This window comes from Tachysurus vachellii, chromosome 25 (genome assembly GCF_030014155.1).
Source record: "Tachysurus vachellii isolate PV-2020 chromosome 25, HZAU_Pvac_v1, whole genome shotgun sequence".
Lineage (NCBI taxonomy): Eukaryota > Metazoa > Chordata > Actinopteri > Siluriformes > Bagridae > Tachysurus > Tachysurus vachellii.
The window spans coordinates 1,825,444-1,847,881 of NC_083484.1; the positions used below are offsets into that span (position 1 = coordinate 1,825,444).

General features: G+C 38.1%; 2 protein-coding genes across 2 annotated transcripts; one reads left to right on the top strand and one right to left on the bottom strand.

Annotated features, from left to right (window-relative positions):
- Positions 1-96: 96 nt before the first annotated feature.
- On the bottom strand, positions 97-12,910 carry pign (phosphatidylinositol glycan anchor biosynthesis, class N). Its single transcript, XM_060861850.1, has 29 exons — positions 12,860-12,910; positions 12,227-12,472; positions 11,867-11,988; positions 11,263-11,361; positions 11,074-11,180; positions 10,670-10,794; positions 9,993-10,123; positions 9,769-9,888; positions 9,643-9,683; positions 9,499-9,558; positions 8,750-8,842; positions 8,581-8,636; positions 8,408-8,486; positions 8,150-8,332; positions 6,841-6,980; positions 6,554-6,653; positions 6,367-6,459; positions 6,010-6,101; positions 5,821-5,923; positions 5,467-5,575; positions 4,501-4,603; positions 3,312-3,414; positions 1,829-1,915; positions 1,694-1,749; positions 1,502-1,577; positions 1,223-1,296; positions 1,037-1,079; positions 885-937; positions 97-738 (listed from the first exon to the last, which is right to left on the bottom strand). Exons 2-29 carry the CDS (start codon positions 12,451-12,453, stop codon positions 615-617), a joined length of 2,799 nt encoding a protein of 932 aa, XP_060717833.1. The 5' UTR covers positions 12,454-12,472; positions 12,860-12,910; the 3' UTR covers positions 97-614.
- Positions 12,911-14,714: 1,804 nt separating this feature from the next.
- Positions 14,715-19,532, top strand: cops5 (COP9 signalosome subunit 5). The gene is made up of 8 exons (XM_060862173.1): positions 14,715-15,082; positions 15,573-15,807; positions 16,951-17,079; positions 17,474-17,539; positions 17,733-17,818; positions 18,143-18,254; positions 18,791-18,939; positions 19,355-19,532. The coding sequence occupies exons 1-8, from the start codon at positions 14,946-14,948 to the stop codon at positions 19,443-19,445; spliced, it is 1,005 nt and encodes a 334-aa protein (XP_060718156.1). The 5' UTR covers positions 14,715-14,945; the 3' UTR covers positions 19,446-19,532.
- Positions 19,533-22,438: the final 2,906 nt, after the last annotated feature.

Here is a 22,438-nt window from a genome sequence, read left to right on the forward strand (position 1 = left end):
GTTATGCAACATATACGGACGTAAACGTCTACGAGGAGACGAATTCGTTCGTGCGAATATGTTATACATTAAGAAAGGGGTCAAGTTCACATGGCATGAGAGTTTTAGTGTTTTAATATAAATATAATAATGTACAGATATCAAAATCTCAATCCCATCTCCATCTTGTGCTTTGTCGGTACAGTACAAAGTAAATAAATACAAAAATTAATGCATTATTATTAAAAAATGAGACCTCAAATTTCAAATTTCAGACCTTTTCACAGTGTAATATGTAAGAACGGTGTAAATGACCATGTTCGGGATTTCATGCTCATTTACCTACGTTTTTTTTTATGTGGCAGAAGTATTTAATTTTGTATCATCATTTGTTTGAGGTTTTCTCTGCAAATAACACTTCCGTGACGACACTTAATTTCCTACAACTTCATGGCTGAGGATTTGCATAGCCACATATAACAAGCTCTATTTCCTTTAAACCTATCAGTGTATTTACCAGAAATGTCCTTTTTTTCAGCTTCCTTGTAAGAAAGTTATATTTACAGTGTAAGCCAACTGTTGTTGCCCCCCAGCACACTGCCTAACACACCAAGCTTTGTCTTTTTCCAACACTGTCACTTAAAGTGCGTCTTCGCTTTTCGTCCAAACTGGAGCTTCTTTGAGGTCAGGGTGTGTGTCATCACACTCAGCAGCATCAGGAAGATGGTCATGGACATGACAATGACGTAGTGACTAATGCTATAAGAGGAAAAAACAACAGATACGTCTTTAAAAACTTCTTTCTGATAGTAGCCGAGCTATTCGCTAACCGCTAAACACCCGGCTCAATGTTTAGTTAAGTTTAAGAGGTTGAAGAGGTAAAATGAGAGATGTTTAGGAATTACCTCGTGCCGATATCAAGCCAGCTTCCGTAGTCTTTCACCAAGAAGAAGAAGTGCTGAGGAGCAGGAGAACACAATAAAAAATAAAAAAAAAGCGGATTCTTAAAAGTTTCTTAAAAACAGAAATTAGGTAAAGTTTAGCCTAAAGAACCTACCAGTGCCATCAAATCAGAGATGACCAGCACGATGAGGAAAAGGCTGAAATGGAAAGAACATATAATTTACACGGATGTTATAAATAAATAAAAACCACAGGAAGATGATTTATGCCGTGGAAGGGGTTGTGTGTGTGTGTGGGGGGGGGGGGGGTGTCCCATGATACGAGATGATAAAACCTGTACCTCCGTGACGAAAGCCGCGTTGATACTTGAACACTTTCGAACGTGCACATAACAATTATGAAGGGAATGAGGACCTAAATAAGGGCAACACAAATACACAACATTAGGAGAAAATGATTAAAGGTGCGGTGTGATGTTTCTTCAATAGCAATAATTTAAATACACAATAAATATTTCTGTGCACTAGATCTCACACAGTTAGCTGGACATTCTGGAAGAAAGCAGAAATCTAGATCATCAAATCTAGATGCGTGTTCGCGTGCGAGTGTCATACTGTACCTTCCACATTAAAAGGCCACCCATGATGAAAGGGTTAAAGACCGTTAGAAAGCAGTAGATAGAAGCTGGGTCAAAACTGTGAAAAAGAAAGGGAGAAGAGGGAAGGAAAGAGGTTTGTATTTGCATTTAAATACAGGGTTTGTGTAGAATTGTATCTTTAATAAACCCAAAGTCTCTGATAATAAAGTGTACCTGTTGATGGAGGCAATGTTTCCTGTGCCAAAGAATGCGATGATTATGAAGAATACCTGGTGTAAATGATTAAGGCATGATTCATGAAAAAAGGAAAGAAACAAAACGCAGTTTGTCGATGGAGTGCAAGGATACGAAGAAGTACGATCTTCTGATATCGTCCAAACTCAGCTGCCTGATTCTGGATAAGTCGATATTTTCAGCAAAATCGATGCGCCAGAGCTGCAAAGATGCCTGGTGTTACGAACATCTTATTAAAATACACAAAGTTAAGGGCTGTAGCCTAAAGGCAGAATGGTTAACAAATCAGGATTAAAATTCAGACTGCACCACAGTTACCGTTAAACACAGGAGGCAGGTTAAAGAGCAGGACTTTCGCTTACTTTATCTAGTTTTTCAGTTTATGCAGCAATCATATTTACAATTATAACACAGATATCATGATCATAATCTTTTATCAGGCCATTCAGTTTTTAGTAATTAAGTTAATTTAAGGGGGGTCACGGTGGCTTAGTGGTTAGCACGTTCGCCTCACACCTCCCGGGTTGGGGGTTCGATTCCCGCCTCCACCTTGTGTGAGTGGAGTTTGCATTTTCTCCCCGTGCCTCAGGGGTTTCCTCTAGGTACTCCGGTTTCCTCCCCCGGTCCAAAGACATGCATGGTAGGTCGATTGGCATCTCTGGAAAAATTGTCCGTAGTGTGTGAGTGCGTGAGTGAATGAGAGTGTGTGTGTGTGCCCTGTGATGGGTTGGCACTCCGTCCAGCGTGTATCCTGCCTTGATGCCCGATGACGCCTGAGATAGGCACAGGCTCCCCGTGACCCGAGGTAGTTCGGATAAGCGGTAGAAGATGAGTGAGAAAAGTTAATTTAGTGTGTAGTTGTCATGAGTAAAACAGGCGTATGTAGTGTAATGAGCACAATTTGGTCACACATGGTTAAGTTCACCTCCTAGTTTTGCATTGACCCGCTGTGCCAGATGTTGTGGTTCTCAGTACCTGCACCTAAAACTGGGGCAAAATCTGCCACTGCTATTTACTTCTGGTCCAAGTTTGAGTTTGCTTTGTGTGTGTGTGTGTTATAACACCATGAGTATGATAAGTTCCTGATGTATTTCACCTAAGAATGACATTTCTATAATTTAATCGTGTTACGAAATCACTGAATATCTTTCCTGTGTGAAAAAAAAAACTGCAGACAAAATGCCTATTGAACCGATCTGGTCAAATACAGAGTAAAAAACTTTCGAGTACCTTATAGAATGGTGTGAAAAAGTGTTGGCCCCCTTCCTGATTTTTTACACTTTAATGTTTCAGATTATCAAACAACTTAAATATTAGTCAAAGATAACATAAGTAAACACAACATGCAGTTTTTAAATGAAAGTTTTTTTATTACAAAATTCGAAGGCAAACGCTTTTTCACACCACTGTATTTGTGAGATGTGTGTGACAAAAACGAAGGTGCCTTGTTTAGATTTCCTGTTTTTGCAGGCAGCAAAGCAAATACGTACTGTTAAGTCAGATAAATAAATGTCTGCTTCTAAGGAAAAATTATATGTGTGTGTGTGTGTCTGTGCAGCCAAACTTTTCTTCTGGGTCTTAAGAGAGACAATTGTACCTCATTCCTGTTGGAAATTCTGTGTGTGTCCACAGCTTCCTGCTCCATATGGATCCACACAAACATCAGCCATGACAGTACAGGAGGAAACAGAGCCTCGTACCTTCACAGAACACAAACCAAATGAGCAAACACGTCTTGGCAGATGATGCTACTGTATATCTGCTATACGTTGTAGAGGATATGATTTGTCACAGTTGTCAAAGCCTTAGCAGCTACTTAAGCCTCCTGTATGCAGTTCTGTTCTGAATACTGGTTTTGTTTGAAGCTATAAATCCAATTTCGCCGGACTAAAGGAATCAAAACCTAAACAGACCTCTTTAAAATCTCCTGAAGTTGAACCGAAAATCAACATATGGATAAATAACAGAATAAAGAAAAGGATATTTCTCTATTGCGTGAAAATAATCATTCCCTCAATATCATTATATAACTTAATATTTAATATATTATAGATGCAGTAGAAACTGTGCACCTGGTACACAGGAAGCCAGACAGATGTTAAGCATGTGGGGTGAAGTTTGAGTAAAACACAGAGACGCATGTTCGTTTTACGTAACTGTGAACTCTAGGTGTTTTTTCCCTGCATGACATTAGCTCGAGTGAAGAGGCGTGAATTTACATTTTATTTTTTTATAATTGGTCAAAAAACTAATATGCACCCTGATGCACGAGATGCATTAAACTGCACGCATGAAAAAGTCTCTGCTAGTCCTGCATCCATTCCACTTCCTCCAAAGTTCTCCAGTTTAACCACAGTGTCGTGAAATGAGCAGCTAAAATCTTTGTGGTGAGAATGAATTCGGAGAAGAACAACTGAGTGACTGCAAAGATACCACAGTAAAGTCACCACATTAAGAATGACCAAACAGAAAGTCTTTCAAAGTTTACTATGACTTCTTAGCTCGGAGTTTCACGTTGCATCACAACTGTTTGCTGTACAACTGTCCTAAACATACCTGTGCAGTTCGTAATGCAGACGTTAAGCCTTGAGAAGTCAAAATAGCTCTGAGTCACACTGTTAAATCGGGTTAAAATATAAAAATGGCAAAAAAGAAAATGATTCGTTCTGGATTTTTTGCTTAGGAAGGTATGAACAGAAAGGCAGTCAACACACCAGCAATTACAAGACGTCTATGGGAAAGAAGAACATCACGCTGAGCTTTGTGAAGCCTACGCTGCATCTTACCCGGTGCTGAGGAGAAGGTACACGCAGATGAGGGACATGAGGATACTCAGCAGTCTGTGGAAGAGTCGTGTAGGACTCAGCAGAGGCACAAAAAACGACGAGACTAAAAGAGAAAGCAGATTTTAGAAGCCGGAGACGAGGTTAGACAGCGAGAGACATTCTGAAGAACAGGTTTTTTTCTCTCTATAACAGCAGCTCTGACAGCAGCACAGGTTTCTATTAACTCCCTCATCCGAAATTAAAAATATTTTCAAATTCTATTTATTTCTATAGTGATTTTACAATTCACATTGTCTCAAAGCAGCTTTACAGAAGTATAGACACATAAAAAAAAGAAATGAATATATATAATAATAAGAAGAAGAAGTAAATAAAAATAAATAAATAAATAAATACGTACATTTAAAGTTTAAAATTAATTTTAATATATTAATTTAAAACAGGGGGGCACGGTGGCTTAGTGGTTATCACGCTCGCCTCACACCTCCAGGGTTGGGGGTTCGATTCCCGCCTCCACCTTGTGTGTGTGGAGTTTGCATGTTCTCCCCGTGCCTCGGGGGTTTCCTCCGGGTACTCCGGTTTCCTCCCCCGGTCCAAAGACATGCATGGTAGGTTGATTGGCATCTCTGGAAAAATTGTCCGTAGTGCGTGAGTGAATGAGAGTGTGTGTGTGTGTGTGCCCTGCGATGGGTTGGCACTCCATCCAGGGTGTATCCTGCCTTGATGCCCGATGACGCCTGAGATAGGCACAGGCTCCCCGTGACCCGAGGTAGTTCGGATAAGCGGTAGAAAATGAATGAGTGAGTGTAATTTAAAACTTAAAATATTATATATCTAATATTCCCTTTCCCTAATGAACAAGCCAGAGCCGGTTCTAATCATTTCTATAGAAATAACGTACAAATTACAGATATTGTTAATATGTAAATGTAAAGTTAAATAAGTATAAATGTAAAGTTGTCCAACCCAAAGTGGTCCAGCTGAGGAGCTGATTGAAGAGCGACAGGCCTTGTTTGAGTCGCAGACTGGAGTGTGTGCTGGAAAGCACGTATGTGCACAGCGCCACCTGCAGCATCTGCAAACATGACCACAGCAGCGTTAGTGTGCGGGTTTATCGGTGGCACAATTACAGGAATTAAATCTGAGTAAAAAATGTTTAAAAATGCGTTTATTCTGACTCGTTAAGATGAAGGAATGTTATCGATTATGGAATTAAAGCTCTTTATCTGTGTGTGTTTTTGATAATATTGTGTGTGTGTGTGTGTGTGTGTGTATGTGTGAGCATGCATCACAGAAAGAGTGGAAAAAATGAATAAAAACCTGGCCAATAAACAGCCGATGATCTCTGGCATGCAGTCCTGTGTGTCTGTGTGAGCAGATGTAGAAGAACGACGTAAGCACCGTTACGGCTCCGGCACACACCCTGAGTTAAATGATCGTAAACACACAGCGTAAGAAATACGAACATAAGAATTTCCAGTTTGTCGTCTTGAGAGTGCAGGATCTTACACGTAGTTGGTGTCGGGTTCTCGTCCGACGACGGGCAACAAAGGAAACGCTGCCAGACACGAGCAGCTCAACACCCAGCTCGCTGACCTGAACTACAACACGACACATGACATACATGCAACGTAAGAGAACTATAAATGTGTAATAAAATGTGTGATGTGTCATTTTATAGATAAAAAAAAATCATCAATGGTAAAGTGACGCTGTAGTATAAGAGGAATAACGGTAACTCTGCTTGGTCACGGCTCCTGTAACATCATGACACGAAGCGTTTTATTCCTTACGTAACATTTGGCAGTAGGGAATCAATTTCTCTGTGATTGTGATTGTGATAGAAAAACAGCTTTAATTTCTCACCTTGGATTTTCTATAAAGCCCTGAGACGAAAGGCCACAGTGCCAACGCTATCAGTCCCAGGGTCAACACGGCACGATAGAAAAAACTCACAACCTACAGTACAAATCAGTGGAAAAAGAAACGTACGCTTTAAGAAAACCAGTGAAACCGGTTTATACTGTAGGTATCTGTGTTCTTTCCCACTTACCAGTAGCTCTATCCCAAATGTGACTAGAACAAAATATCCAAAGGATTTGCTCAGAGGAAGTGAAGAGACTGATCTGATGAGCTCAACAAGGATCCCAAATCTAAAAGCCAGAGCACGAACATCTGAACGGTTTGTATACAGATAACGTCTCCACTTCAATTTAGTAAAACAGATGATCAGAAATCAGTAATTGATGCTGAAACATTACTGCTGCTTTCTCATGTATGAGGTATTGACCTCATGTTCAGACCAATATGTTCACTGAGGCGTAATCGAGGTTAGCTCACTCTTTAAGGACGCCGTACCACACGGGGACAGGCAGCAGGCAGTAGATGTAGTAGGTGAAGGAACTGGTCTGAAGAAACAGGAAGAGAGAAACCAGCAGACCCACACACACAAACACCCCGCCCAGACGTCTCGCTGCCGTCTGAAACGACACGGGAAACGTATCAGACAGGTGATTCGGAGAAAATATGGTGTTTTTTTTAAGTAAAGTTTAAATGATGTCACTTCTTCATTTAACTAAACCAGCTGAAAGGAAACACAAAAAAAACTTTCTCTAATGGTAAAAGGTTTAATACTTTCCATACACTTCATCTAAGATAACACGAGTCTCTACTTTGGGTTACAGTTACAAATGCGGTTGTATAATGAAACCTCATTTAAATAATTAAAACACTTCTATTCCTTAATCTTTTAAACCGTTTCGGTTGCTGAAGATTTTCCTTTTCTCAGAACCACATCATTTTAGAATAATCGATGATTATAAACTCTCCTTGAAAGCAACTTAACACAGTTCATTTGGCTGAATCCCAAATTATTTCCAATTCGCTATATTACATATCGTCGCTGTCGGGCGGAAACCTCGTATGTCCAAATTTGGTCAATTTCATATTTTTTCACATATCGATGCTATTGGTCAGTCCACACGTGGGTCTGTTATTTTTACAAGTTATTAACCAATCTAAAGTCTTGAAAATAGCTTGAGCGCAAATCTCATAACTCCATTGGACACTTCAACTGTCCACCTCTTCCTCACTCCGTGGGAGAGCTTCGCGGCATATTTCTCCTCAAGAACAGTCGCAACAAATCAACACGTCTTCTGAGGTAAATGTCATCAAAACACTGGGCTCAAAGAAAAAAAATCTTGACCCCCGCTAGTTCTGGTGTTCGTCTGAGGACAGGAATTTAGCGCAAGACAATCCACTGCAACGCGGACTAAACCCTGTGCACTGCAGATAAGGTACGGCGTTTTTTTTTAATTTCCTGAAAAATAACGGTTTTGGAGATACGAGGATTCCACCCGACAGCGACGATATAATACGTAAGGTAAAGAGAAAAAAGTCCTGCTGTAAATGAATAATAGAAATTAAACATTAGAAATTAATTTTTTTCTTTTTTACTGCTTTTAAACATCAATTCTAGTGGAAAACGTTAAACAGTGAAATGCTGACCGCCCCTTTAATAGTCTACTTTTTTCCAGAACAGTACATAGAGATTTATTTTTATTTCCAACCGAAGCTTAATACTTTACTTCTAAACGGTTCATCGTTCGTTTTGTAAAGCTGTGTAGATTTTTGCTGTATCTGATCTCACCATGTCTCTGCTCACAGGTGGTTTGCGCAGGCTGGCGTGAGTCTTCAGGATGACCAAAACCACGTAAGACGTCCATCCGGTGAAACCCATGACGACGCTGAAGCCCAGGAAAAGACGGTCATAGGTGTGGTAGTAAGACAATCCCTCTATGGCCTGAGCTATCAGAACGTCACACTGACGAATCTGAGACACGAAAAGAATCTTTAGATGTTTATATTTGTGTCAGAGGGAGTAAAACGGGTAAAGTTTGGTACTTACAGCTTCATCAAAGTGCCCTGTCCTGATCAGAGATCTTGTGTGACTCACAAACTGGTCCATTTTAGAATCAGTCAGAGGTCTAAATAGGAAACAGTAATGAGATATTAATTAATAAAATAAACTATATGGTGTGTTGTGTAACTCGTGCCTAAGAAGACCAACACTCCACTCACTGATACGGCGTGAAGAGAAAAGACAACGTGGTCTCCTTTTTCTGAGTCATTTTCACCTAATTTATATATAAAAAAAATAAAATAAATAAATAAATATTCAAGATTAAAATCATACCTTAACAGTTCATACTGATAAAAAAAAACCCATAAAAGGCAAAGCGGAACTGGCCTTGAATTGCTCCAGGATTTGAACGGCGTTCGCGTACATGCTTTCAGCTCTGAAATGCTGACTGGTATTGAGGTACTCGAGTGGCAGGACACCCTACAGATAGACATAAAGACACGTTGTATATCAGTCTCACCGTATCAGCAGCAAAAAAAAACATTCTACAGACTGTCCGTCATCACAGGATGAGGTTATTTTATGAAGAAAATACTATTCAGATATTCAGCGTATCGGTTCCCTTCGTTAAGGCCGATAAACGAGAAGCAAACGAGTCGAAAAAATTGAAATGTGAGATTTTGCAAAAAATAAATAAATTATGTAGGTACTAGGGGGGCACGGTGGCTTAGTGGTTAGCACGTTCGCCTCACACCTCCAGGGTTGGGGGTTCGATTCCCGCCTCCGCCTTGTGTGTGTGGAGTTTGCATGTTCTCCCCGTGCCTCGGGGGTTTCCTCTGGGTACTCCGGTTTCCTCCCCCGGTCCAAAGACATGCATGGTAGGTTGATTGGCATCTCTGGAAAATTGTCCGTAGTGTGTGATTGCGTGAGTGAATGAGAGTGTGTGTGTGTGCCCTGTGATGGGTTGGCACTCCGTCCAGGGTGTATCCTGCCTTGATGCCCGATGACACCTGAGATAGGCACAGGCTCCCCGTGACCCGAGGTAGTTCGGATAAGCGGTAGAAGATGAATGAATGAATGAATGTAGGTACTAAATTTTCTAATTATTTTAGAGCAATAATAGATGTCAAACTTACCACAGAGTTGAGTGGAATAGGAACTCCGATGAGAGACGACATGAGCGGCGCTATATCAGCCTGCGTACGTTCAAAACAGATCAAAAACAATTCTCCCCAAAAAAGAAAATCTAAAATAAAGACAAAGTGTGAATCAAGTCCTACCTGGTTGACATCAATCCTCCTGTATGTCTCCAGCCCCCAGTCTGAGATCATCACAAACACACAGTTACAGTCAGTCCTCTCCAGTCTCCCGGACACTATATAGTGTAAAAATGGATGAACACACACCTCTGCTGTAGTCTTCATCATCATTCTGTAAAGCGACGTTTCTCTGAGCTCTCTGAACCCCGGCTCCCCAAGCCACCAAGGGAGTGAGCGTCTCTGACGGATGACTGGCTCCATGAGACCCTAAACGACACACAGGAACCGTTGTGAGCTTTAAGAATAAATATATAAATAAATAAACTGTCCTGGTTCCTCTGGCATACGGAAAACAAAAAGCAGAACCTTACCCCAGTTTGTCATGCCGTGATCAGCTGTGAAAACATACGCGGTTCTCCCATCGTTCCCAAAAAACTCCTCCAACACAGAAACAATCTCAGCCACTCCGCTGTCAACCAGGATGATGTTATCCAAATACTCCCTTGTAAGAGACAGGGAAGATCTCCAAATTAAGCAAGTTATCATTTCACATAGAAGTGGTGATGTCTTTGAGTGACTAGATTTTCACTGCAATAAAGAAAATGATCTGCGAATGATCTGCTACACTGCCTGGATTTGCATACTGGAACTTGATTGGCTCTCATATTTACTGATGCAATAACACTCTCTTGTCACATGCTCAACCCTTCTTACAAATTTATGTCATAAAACTTCACAATTTCACAAAGTCTACAGTATTATTTGAATTCCCTGCATCATTTAAGTTACAATCGATGTCGGTATTTATTTTCATCTAGGCCACTGTGTTGTGTTTGGTTCTATACGCTAACCAATAAAGTCTTACTAACAATCAGGCTGTACAAATTTGAGGTTAATTCACACGTATAATGTCATAAGATGGTCGATTCTTTCGAAAACATAGTTGTAAAGATGTAAGGCATTATAGAAACTAGTACACAGGTCGAGTCAGGAGCGTGTCGATCAGCACAACGTGCACTAAATACTTCATCTCTGTTTTACGGCTTACTTTGACGTGGGCCGGTGGGCATGTCCGTTGGTGTCGATTCCCAAAAGATGAAGGAAAAACACAATCTTATCTTTATGTAACTGAGACATGAGAGTTTCGTTCTCTTTGGACGATCTGAGAAAGTCCTGCATGAAAAAAAGGACAGTTAAAAGGACATAACTTAGAAATTATAAATATGAATATTAAATGTCTTCTATTAAACATTCTTCACTAGAACTCATCACCTGGTACTGATCAATGCTTTAAAGCTGACCGTGTACAAGCTCCTCTCTTGATGCTTTGTAGTTTCAAGATTTTATTCTACTTTCATATCAGGCTTTGTGACTTTGTTTTTTTTTTTGTAAAGTCACATTTTAATACATATCTGCACATCTAGCTCCACTCTAACACAGAAGGGTTCACACCTTCACTTGATCAAACACCCAGGTATCCAGCTTGGAGGCGTCTTTCGATGCGAAGTCCTCCATTGCAGCAGGATAAGTGTGAGTGTACACATGATCTCCACTCGCTCCTACAATGAACACAGAATTAAACAATTAAACTGCTGCATTTACTACTAACGTGGAAGTGCGTGTGGTTCGCTCGTGATTTACCTTTAGCAAACATAGGCAGGATGTCAGGACTTCCCCAACACCATGTATACCGGCTTTCATTAAACACAGAGTCAAACTCCACAGGATTCTCCTTCCAGCCTGTATATGCACGCACACACACACACACACATTTATATCAGAAAGGTCTTTATTGCCAAGTATGTTTCCATATACGAAGAATTTTTTCTAGTACAGGAGCTCCACAGTGTAAACATATAGCAATGGTAAGACATGGACACATAAATAATAGACAGTTGTATGTGCAAACTGTAATATAAGTGTGCAAATTAAAGTAAAGATGTGCAAATTCAAATGTAGATGTGCAAAATAAAATATAAATGCGTACTTGTAGACAATGTAAGAATAGGTTTTGTTCTGTGTATGTTAGGTGTTCATCAGATGTATGTTAAGTGTTCATCAGATGTATTGCCTGAGGGAAGAAACTGTTCCTATATCTGGTCGTTTTGGTACTCAGGGCTCTGTAGCGCCGGCCAGATGGCAACAGTTCAAATAGTAAGTGTGCTCAAATAGTAATATGTACACATACATATATTTATATATATGTAAGTGAAACATTATACATACATTATTATCAGATTATTACCTTTAGCCACAGCACTGACGTCCTCATAAAAGCCTGCTATAAGTGCTACATGTCCGGGACGGGATTCTGTCGGTACACGTGTGTGGGACACTCCCCATGTACCGCTCTCCTCAATTACACTCCTGATTGAGGTAAACACACAACAATGACCTATTGTAGGTAAGAAGGAAGGAAGGAAGGAAGGAAGGAAGGAAGGAAAAAAGGAGGGAAGGAAGAAAGGAAGGGAATAAGGACAGAAGGAAGGAAGGAGGCAAAAGCAAACTGAAGGTAGATTGATGGAGATGGAGATAGAAAGAACAGGAATAATGAAATAATACAGATAGACGGAAAGACGGATGGATGGATGGACGAAGTGTCTACCTTAAATAGGGCGTCCTGATGGTGCCGTTGACGTCAGGTTTAAACATGCTGTCTGCTCTCAGTCCATCTGCCACAAAGAGCACCAGGCGCTTGGCGGGCGACGGTAAGGGCACATGCTGAGGTCTCATCCCATGAACCAAGGGCGAGGTGAAGTAGATGTCAAATATAGAGATGAAGAAGACCACATGGACCAGAAGCCCAACGATAAAGAACGTGATCATATTCATCCTGTCTGTCGTTCTGATCCTGTTGAATATGACAACAGCAGCTTTTTAAAAGTTACAACACTTCTTTTGTCCACACAGACATTAAATCTGTTATTTTGATCATGTAACTTTCACAACTGGTTAAGAAACCAAACGAATCCTAAATGGCTCTCTTCTCCCTTTACATGCTCACTATATGGAGTAGATTATAAGACCTTCTGCACCCTCTGTAACGCCACATGTTATGCACATGACGTCATTTAGTTTTTAGCCATTTAGTTTTACCTTTAATATAATGTTTGTTTCGTGCTTCATTCACCATAATATCACTGCACGGTTTATAAAGCCTCATCAGCACCAATACACACAGTCTTACAGTCATAATAAATAACACTCATAAAGCGAAATAAACTTAGAATCACTTTACTTTCGCTTAATATCCAGAGCAGCTTCAATAAACGTCCCTTCTCCACGCACTTCCTGGATGACGTCAGAACATAACAATCTCTCAAAGGATGATGGGAAATGAAGTACAAAGAATGACTGCTAACAGCTAGCACATTCGCTCACATTCTCGGGTGGTATCGTTTATGTATTTGTGTAAATGTGGAATATAATTGTAAATTATTTATAATTAAATAATATATATAATAATAAATAATATATTATAATAAATATATATATATAAGCTATTTGTGTTTATTATTAAATCTAATATAAATACCCAGATGCATTTTAGATTATACACAATTCCATCACTAGAGGGCGCATTTTGACCAAAATAAATAAAGCCAGAAAGAAATAATATACAAAATATATGTATATAGATGTCCACAAACCTTTGGTCATATAGTGAATATTAAATATATTATACATTATTTACTTAGTATTTGATGTTATTTGAGTGACGAGAGAAAAGCAAATCTCTGCATTTCATGTTAAATGAAAATTACAGAATTCCTTTCTCTTCTTTTTTCTTTTTATTTCTTTTTCTTTCTCTCCTTACTCATTTTATAATTGCAAAATAGCTTAAATAAAATATAGGTATTTGTGTTTATCATTAAATCTAATATAAATACCCAGATGCAGTTGAGATTATACACAATTCCATCACTAGAGGGCGCATTTTGACCAAAATAAATAAAGCCAGAAAGAAATAATATACAAAATATATTATATCTATATAGATGTCTACAAACCTTTTGTCATATAGTAAATATTAAATATATTATACATCATTTACTCAGTATATGATATTATTTGAGTTATGAGAGAGAAGCAAAACTCGGCATTTCATGTTAAATGAAAATTACAGAATTCCTTTCTCTTCTTTTTTCTTTTTATTTCTTTTTCTTTCTCTCCTTACTCATTTTATAATTGCAAAATAGCTTGAATAAAATATAGGTATTTGTGTTTATCATTAAATCTAATATAAATACCCAGATGCATTTTAGATTATACACAATTCCATCACTAGAGGGCGCATTTTGACCAAAATAAATGAAGCCATAGAGAAATAATACATAAAAAGATTACAGCTCAACTGAATCGTTCAGATTAGCCAGGTAAATTAATTAATTAATGTAAATTCATCTATGATATAATACACTAATACACCCTCTGCCCTCTGTGTCATTTTTTTAACTTTTGTTTAACTTTTGTAAATATTTTATCAATGTCAGTTTTCCTATATGTTTTATGTGACATAAATACACACTCGTGACGTTTCCTGTATGATAGAAGAGAGCAAATATCAAGCTAATGTCTTTTAAAATATTTTTGGAAGATTTAATCAAAGATCTATTTTATAATGCAGAAAATTATTTCACTTGTAGCCACCTGAGGGCGCTATATATATCGTGCGGAAAAAGGCTCAGAAAATCACACTGGATCCTTTACATCCTCTATTACCTTTTACTTATTTGTTACCATCTCCATAATTTTTATCTTATTTTTAATATTTTTATATAACACTAAAACAAATCCCTTGAGTGCGCGAGCTCTTTATTATTCCGATTCTTATTCTGGGGTCGTTTAAAAGGTTGCCACTTCGGGTGAAACCCCCCTCAACGACGAAGATATGCAATTCGCTTTGAATTTATTTGTTTGGCGCTTTTAACAATAGATATTGTCTCAGAGCAGCTTTACAGAACATATCATTACTCTATTTATAAGTTTTACAATATACGGTTATTTATTTGTATTTTTTTTATATGCTGAAAGTTATTGACCTCCCAAATTAGAGGATTTATTAGGGTCTGGCAACCTTTGTTAAAGCTTTTTTCCGTAGAAGAAGACGGAGAGCGGCGCTGCTAGCTGAAGCTAAAGGATTATATAAATGATATAATTATAGAGTTAATGTCATTTCACAGACCAGTTAATTAGCCTCATACTAGTTCAGTGACTTAGCTCTAAGACGTTTTGTGTGTCATATCAGTAATATCAAGCTACACAGAAGCTGCATTTGTAGGCAGTGTTAGCTTTAGCTTTAGCACTTTAGCACTTAGCTAGCTATGGCCGGGAGTAACGTCGCTCAGAAGACGTGGGAGCTTTCGAACAGCATCCAGGAAGTTCAGAGTATCGACGAGATCTACAAATATGACAAAAAACAGCAGCAAGAAATCCTCGCAGCCAAACCTTGGACAAAAGAGTTGAGTACCAATGCATAAGGTTGGGCTAAAGGTCGGGGTCAGGCTTGTTTACACACATTACTGATTTAAATAAACAGAAAAAGAGTAATATTCATGATATTTAAATGAGAATATGAATAATATGAATATATTATATCTATATCGATGTCCCCAAACCTTTGGTCATATAATGAATATTAAATATACGTTATTTACTCAGTATGTGATGTTATTTGTCTGATGAGAGACAAGCAAATCTCTGCATGTCATGTTAAATAAAAATTACAGAATTCCTTTCTCTTCTTTTTTCTTTTCATTTCTTTTTCTTTCTCTACTTTCATACTACTTTCATACTTTCATCATGTGTTTGTTGTTTATCCCTAATTAATTTACAATGCTGAAATATTTCTCCTCCATATTGTCTGTATGTTGCTCTGTCACACGCTTCATTCCTGTGACACACTTTGAGCCTCTTGTTAAGCAGAAAAGTTTTTGTCCTTTTTTTTTCAGTCATCATTACTTTAAATACTGTAAGATCTCTGCGCTGGCGCTGCTGAAGATGGTGATGCATGCTCGCTCCGGTGGGAACCTGGAGGTGATGGGGCTCATGCTGGGGAAGGTGGACGGAGAGACCATGATGATCATGGACAGCTTTGCTCTGCCTGTGGAAGGAACCGAGACCAGAGTGAATGCTCAGGCTGCTGCCTACGAGTACATGGCTGCTTATATAGAGAACGCCAAACAGGTAGAGCAGCTCATCTCATCACTTTACCCCTCATCATCTATGCACATCGTCAGATTACGTTTATGTGGACATTAAGGTGTGTAATCTTATCCAAACAAAAATCTCTGAAAGATGCACATCAGGTTTATTTCTCACTCAATGAAAAATGGATAACAGTAAAACAGTGGCACTATTGCAAGCTCAGAACACAAAACCATCACTGAAGAGCCTTTTAGTGGCTCGTCCGATCCTTTGCGAGGCTTTTGATGCAGTGTTGATAGTGTTTCACTTATGCAATTATGTATATAAATAGAATTTAAATAATATTGTGTAAACAATTTAAGTATGCAATATTACTTCTGTGTCTGTCACTACTATACCTTATTTGTTTGCCTTCATCCATGATCTGTTGCTTCTCATATCTAATGTTCTCTAAAGAGATGAACAAATGGACCTCTAAAGGTTAAGCTGATGGAGTTTAATAAGATTTTTTTATATATTTCTTTTTGTAATTTTAATAATTGAGCACAAAGCTTCTGCATGTACACAAAGCTTCACCCCAAATATCTACAGTCTCCCTATAAGAGCTAGCATGCTTACTAGTATTAACATTAGCAAGGAATGTCTTGACATGACTTTTAAACTCACTCGGAGAGTTACAACTCTATAAATATGCGACTTTTCTCATAATTGTTCATGAGGGTGCAAAAGGGCATTGGGGGTGTGGCCAGTCCAAATACAAACAAACATTTATGGCTTATATAATTTTCTGTGTAATTTCTACTAAACTGTTAGACCTTTAAATATGTAGTAAATGATTTGTCAGTGTTAATGTTAGTAGGAAGATGATCATGATGGACACAGGATATGTTTTATTAAAGTGTACACAACAGAGACAGTACAGAAGATTTATATTAGGGCACAGGATTGATCTTTTATGTGTGAGTACAGGTCAGAATTAACACTGAACTTGACCAGTTAGGTGTGGCTAAAGTGAGAAATTTAAAAAAAAAAAAAAACTTTATTTAGAAATGAGAGAAAGATTATGGTTTGCGGATTTGTTTCGTACAGTGACAAATTCTCTGTCTTTTTGCTGGAATAAGCGCTGAAATATAAACACGCTAAAGCCAAATGCTTTTATTTTGTTGTTTGTTCGTCCTTCAGGTGGGGCGACTGGAGAACGCTATCGGATGGTATCACAGTCACCCCGGTTACGGCTGCTGGCTATCGGGGATCGACGTCAGCACTCAGATGCTCAATCAACAGTTCCAGGAGCCTTTTGTGGCAGTGGTGGTAAATATTGTTATGCATTTCTCCTGCATTATTTTTCCTGATCTCATTCGCATCAGTATATACACAGAGGAAGTTGGGGGAGAAAAAAGGCAAAATGAAACACGGTTTCACCGAAGCAGTGGCAGTGATCCATGACCGACCCTGTGATACAAATAGCCCGAGTGACGTTCCTGGTGGCGTCTGATTAATGGCTGTTGCTTTTGTAACAGTATACAGTATGTTATATACACTTTAGGGGGATTGCAGAGCCAGTGCTAAGGACAAATCATAATTAGGAATTTGGCTCATAACTTAGTTATTAAGTTATCAGGCTTGGATTGCTTTATGAATTAAATGTTTATAATTTACTGAAATAAGTCTCAAATTGTATTCCTGTCTTTGCTTTTCATGACAGATTGATCCTACACGTACCATATCTGCAGGGAAAGTCAATCTGGGAGCTTTTAGAACATATCCTAAGGTAATATGAATAGACTTAATATAAATAAAACCTTCACTTGTGTGACTTGGATGACTGTATATTACTGTACATGTCATTGTTTATTCACTTCACTGGTCAATGTAGTCCTAATTACACTCATTGGCTGATTAAGCATCATAAAGCTCAAAATAATATATATATATAAATAATTGTATTTATCTTTCATTATAAGGGCTACAAACCTCCAGATGAGGGGCCATCTGAGTACCAGACCATACCTCTTAATAAAATTGAAGACTTTGGTGTTCACTGCAAACAGTATGTTTTATTTATTCATTCATTTATTCATTTAAAATAATTGTGAATTAATTATGCTTTAACAAGCTTTTTATATATTACTGTCAGTAAATAATATATGCATAATAATTATACATTATATGCATTATTATATATCCATTATTATGTATGCATTATTATATATGCATTATTATATATGCATAATAATGCATATATAATAATGCATATAATGCACAATAATGCATAATAATATTTACATTTTATATATATATATTTCTTTTCCAAAAGTTTTTTTTTTTTATTCAACCATGTTAATGGATTTATTTATTTATTTTTGTTAATTAGGTACTATGCACTAGAGGTGACTTATTTTAAGTCTTCTCTGGACCGTAAACTACTCGAGCTCCTCTGGAATAAATACTGGGTTAACACGCTGAGCTCATCGAGTCTACTCACTGTGAGTATCGTTCTTCTCTTTTAAGCGTAATTACTAACTTATTATAATTTCTAGCTTTTTAAATGGCATGGAAACTTATAAGACTTATTTGAGGCTGTATTTAAAGACAACGCAATTAAGTGATGTATTTACACGCTTCCGTGGTTCTTAATAAATTTTTTTCTTCTGTACTGAAAAGCGTCGGACGTTGTCGGCTCCGACGTTTCTTGTCGAGCTTTACTTAACGATGTAAAGAGCCGACACTTGAGCTGCTGAACACAAATAAATTGACTAGTTGTCAAGAGCCGCTTGGTCCTCTGGAGAAAATTTTGTCAGTGGTGTGATCGTCTGAGGCTTTGGGGCTTTTTATTTGTTCACGTTCCGCCTCACCCTCAGAAACACTTTACCACAACGAGGCAAACAATATATGAATATGCGGCTTTGAAATGTTTCGGAACAAACTGGTGAATTTCACAGTAGCGATGAAATTGTGTGCCGTCAGAACGGTAGTATTGTAGAGAAATTGTGAATGACCCTGCAGTCTGTGATGTGTTTAGAATGCGGACTACACGACGGGGCAGGTGTTCGATCTGTCCGAAAAGCTGGAGCAGGCCGAGGCTCAGCTGGGACGAGGAAGCTTCATGCTCGGCTTAGACACGCACGACAGGAAATCTGAGGACAAACTGGCCAAAGCCACGCGCGATAGGTGAGGTGATAACTCTCAGTGGAATAAATATACAGTGTTTGTGTAATGAAGCCTGTGACATTTTTATTAATTTTTTTTTTTTGTAAATGAAATTAAAACAAGTACAAGGCTTTTAATGTTCTTTAACCCAACCTTTTGTCCAAAGCTTTGTGGTTTAAAGGTTTCATTTTTTCTTTGGTTGTCGTTATCAAAGATAATTGTCAGGTTTTTACATTTTTGCCCTGATTATAGACTTAAGATTAACATTAAACTTCATTAAACCCACTACAAAAAGTACCAAGATAAATCCCTGAGGCTAAAGTGTATGTGTGTGTGTTTTATACATATGTTTGTTTTCTAAAATATCACCATTACCATCTTTGATGTTGATTAATGCGACACTATTAAACCTAAAGCCCTTATATTTTGTCCTCAGCTGCAAAACAACCATTGAAGCGATTCACAGCTTAATGTCCCAAGTCATCAAAGATAAGCTCTTCAATCAAGTGAACACGTCCACCAACTAAGTGTAAAGTGTTTACTGAGCAATGGCTTAACCGGCACTCTGAACTTTGTCTTCATGTGTTAATAAATTAATAAATATTATAAATGGCTTTTAGAGTTCGTTTATTTTATATTTAAGTTGTCCTTTGATCTGACCAGGACATACAACATGTGGACTTGCATGTGGATAAAACCCAAAGACATGACTTGAAATAATGAATTTTTCCATTTGGTTCACTTAAACATAGCAGTGACCCGTTCCAAGCTCCAGAGCCTCAGCCTCAGAGTGTGATTTTAACACTTTAACAAAGACCATGAATACACTGGCTTACAAGAAAACCAATCGAGCTGTCATTGAGGTTCTCACCAGTCATAGCATTACATAATGGAATAACATACTTCACGGCAGCTTTGGCCCAAAGGTAAACACCAGCCGGGCTGCAGAAAATGTCTCGGCTAGGACAGATCTGAGCAGGTTGTCTTCACACGGTACACAGTCCTTCAGGAGGTTGAGCTGGACGCTGTGGCGCGTCAGTGATGCATCACAGAAACAGAAGCTCGACACACTGCGTCCATTCAGCCTCCGAGTCTGCTCTCTGTCTCTGCAGACACTCCTGACATCCTGTAGTTTCTTACAGACAACAGATCTGGCACCGGTTTCAGCTAATGATTTTTTTTTGTTGTTCTTAACATCACAACCTGGGCTGTGTGTTAAGATTTGAACGCATTTTAAAGCATATAGTTGGAAAAATAATGTAATACTATTCACACAACTGACTATTTTTTTATATCCTGCTGCCCTCCTGATGAAAACTTCATACTTTCACGTATGGTTGTATACATTGAATAATGAGGATTAAATGATCAAAATAAGTAGAAATACACATTTTCTGATTTGCACCTGATAAACACGGTTGCGCATTTCAAAGGACCTAATGAGGATTTATAAAAAATCAATACATTAATATTTCTATTCCCAAATAACAGTAATGTATTTTTTTCTGATTTCTTTATCAAAGAATGATGTCACACTCACAGCTATTTCATTATACCAAATATATTACCGTTTAAAATGTTTCTAGTGAGCCGGGAATCACATCATAGATCAGAAAATAACATTAGAATCTGATCAAAGGGGTAACAGAGAGTACAGGCAGCTTCGTAGCTTACAAATTGCTCTGAAACTTTATACCATTGCACACTGTGATTAGGCGATGTGTACTTTTTTTGTTTAAAAAAAGAAAAAGCATCTATGACAAAACTTTGAAATCTTACCTATTATTATAGTTTTAAAAAATTAATCCAAATCAGTCACTGAAAATAATTGTGCTAATGCTAATTTTACATTGGAATCACAAATGAGGCTTGTGATCATCACCACATGAGCATTTTTTATGCTTCACTTAAAGAAAAAAGGAATTCAAATGAGTAGGAACTTGGACCAAAGCGAATTATAATTTAGGTTTAACAAATTGGACGTCCGCCAAATGGCCTGTATTCACTGCATATATAGCGTGCTTTGTATTAACGAAGGCCTCCTTAAATTACGATGGAATTCCACTTCATTTGTGGAATTCAAAGAAACCGTAATAATAATAAATAGATGGGGGAAATATCTATTTAAAAAGCAACTCAGAAAGGACATCAGGGTGATAAGTATAACTAATTAAGAATGGCTATATATCACCGGGTTCCTGTTAGACGGGCGCCTTTAGGACAAATGACCCTGTGTAGGTCCTCAGATATTTGGTAGCACCGATGTTTACTTTGGAGCTCAGAATATTCTCAGCCAGAGTTGGCTGTAAAGGGGCTGAAACATCTTGGCTGCCCTGGAGGACCGCCTGAACAGAGAGGGGGAGAAAACTGTGGCCAGTCGTGGAGCTCCATTTCCTCCCAGCCAAGTGCTCTGCATGCATAAATGGTAGCGAGTCACTCAGGCTCAGGAAGCTCATTCCCCAATGTTATATAACAACACACGGGTCACTGCATCCACTCCCCCAACGTTACCATTAGGAATGATACGCATTATTACAGAATGCAATCCGAGCTTACGACTACATGCACACACACAGAGTGAGAGAGAGAGAGAGAGAGGCAGTGATACACTCAAAAGTGGAAGGTGATTAAAAGAGGAAGAGATAAGGATAAGTGTAAATAAGGAGAGTAAAAAGTATTAAGAATGAGAGGAGAGAAAAATGAAAACAGAGGGAGAAATGAATGAAAAGTAAAAAGAAAAAAAATAAGAAAAAGGGGGGGGGGGTGTAATATAATTAAAACTTTTAAAAGACCGAAAGAAACATATAAAAGAAGGAAGAGCTCAAAGAAGAGTGTGAATAAAGCTGAAGAACAAGAGAAATGAGTGAAAGACAAATACAGAGTACGATAAAGAGGCAAAATATGAAAGAAGGATGAGACAGGAAATATTATGTAGAAAACAATGTAAAGGGAAATGAAATAATGATTGATAAAGTCCTGACAGAGAAATAAAAAAGAGCTTAAAATAGAGACGAAGGGGAAATATTCAGTCAGAAAGGATCTTATAATTAAGGCAAAATAAGCCTCTAAAAAGGCAGAAAGATAAGACAGTAATAAGAAATAAAGATTTTCTGGATCACACAAAAGAAGGAAAAAAAGAGATGTGACAGAATGGAGGGTGAATAAATAAGAAAGGAAAGAAAAGAAAGGAAAGAAAGGTATAAATAAAGAGAAAGGACAAAAGACGGAGTGGAGAATGATTGAGAAGAAGATATGTAAAGATGGAGAACAAGGCATGGGGAGATGGGAAGGAGGGAGGACAAGAAAAAAGGATATATGAAATATGAAAAATGGAATACAGAAATAAGAAAGGGAAGAAGGAAGGAGAGAGGATCATAAAGGGGAAAGGGTAAGAATGAATGAAAGGCAGAAAAGGGTATGAAGAAGATGGGTAAGGTTTTTTAGTCTCCATGTCACTTTCAGCTATTTAAATCAATGTATTAATCAATGTTTTACCTTCATAAAACATACATTTCTGTTA

Excerpts from the sequence above, each read along its gene's own strand:
- pign (XM_060861850.1), bottom strand. The coding sequence starts at position 12,453 with ATGAATATGATCACGTTCTTTATCGTTGGGCTTCTGGTCCATGTGGTC. Across the intron at positions 8,333-8,407 it reads CAGGGCACTTTGATGAAGCT|ATTCGTCAGTGTGACGTTCT; the intron begins GTAAGTACCAAA and ends TTCGTGTCTCAG. Across the intron at positions 739-884 it reads TGGCTTGATATCGGCACGAG|CATTAGTCACTACGTCATTG; the intron begins GTAATTCCTAAA and ends TTCCTCTTATAG.
- cops5 (XM_060862173.1), top strand. The coding sequence starts at position 14,946 with ATGGCCGGGAGTAACGTCGCTCAGAAGACGTGGGAGCTTTCGAACAGC. Across the intron at positions 15,083-15,572 it reads GCCAAACCTTGGACAAAAGA|TCATCATTACTTTAAATACT; the intron begins GTTGAGTACCAA and ends TTTTTTTTTCAG. Across the intron at positions 17,540-17,732 it reads CTTTTAGAACATATCCTAAG|GGCTACAAACCTCCAGATGA; the intron begins GTAATATGAATA and ends TTTCATTATAAG.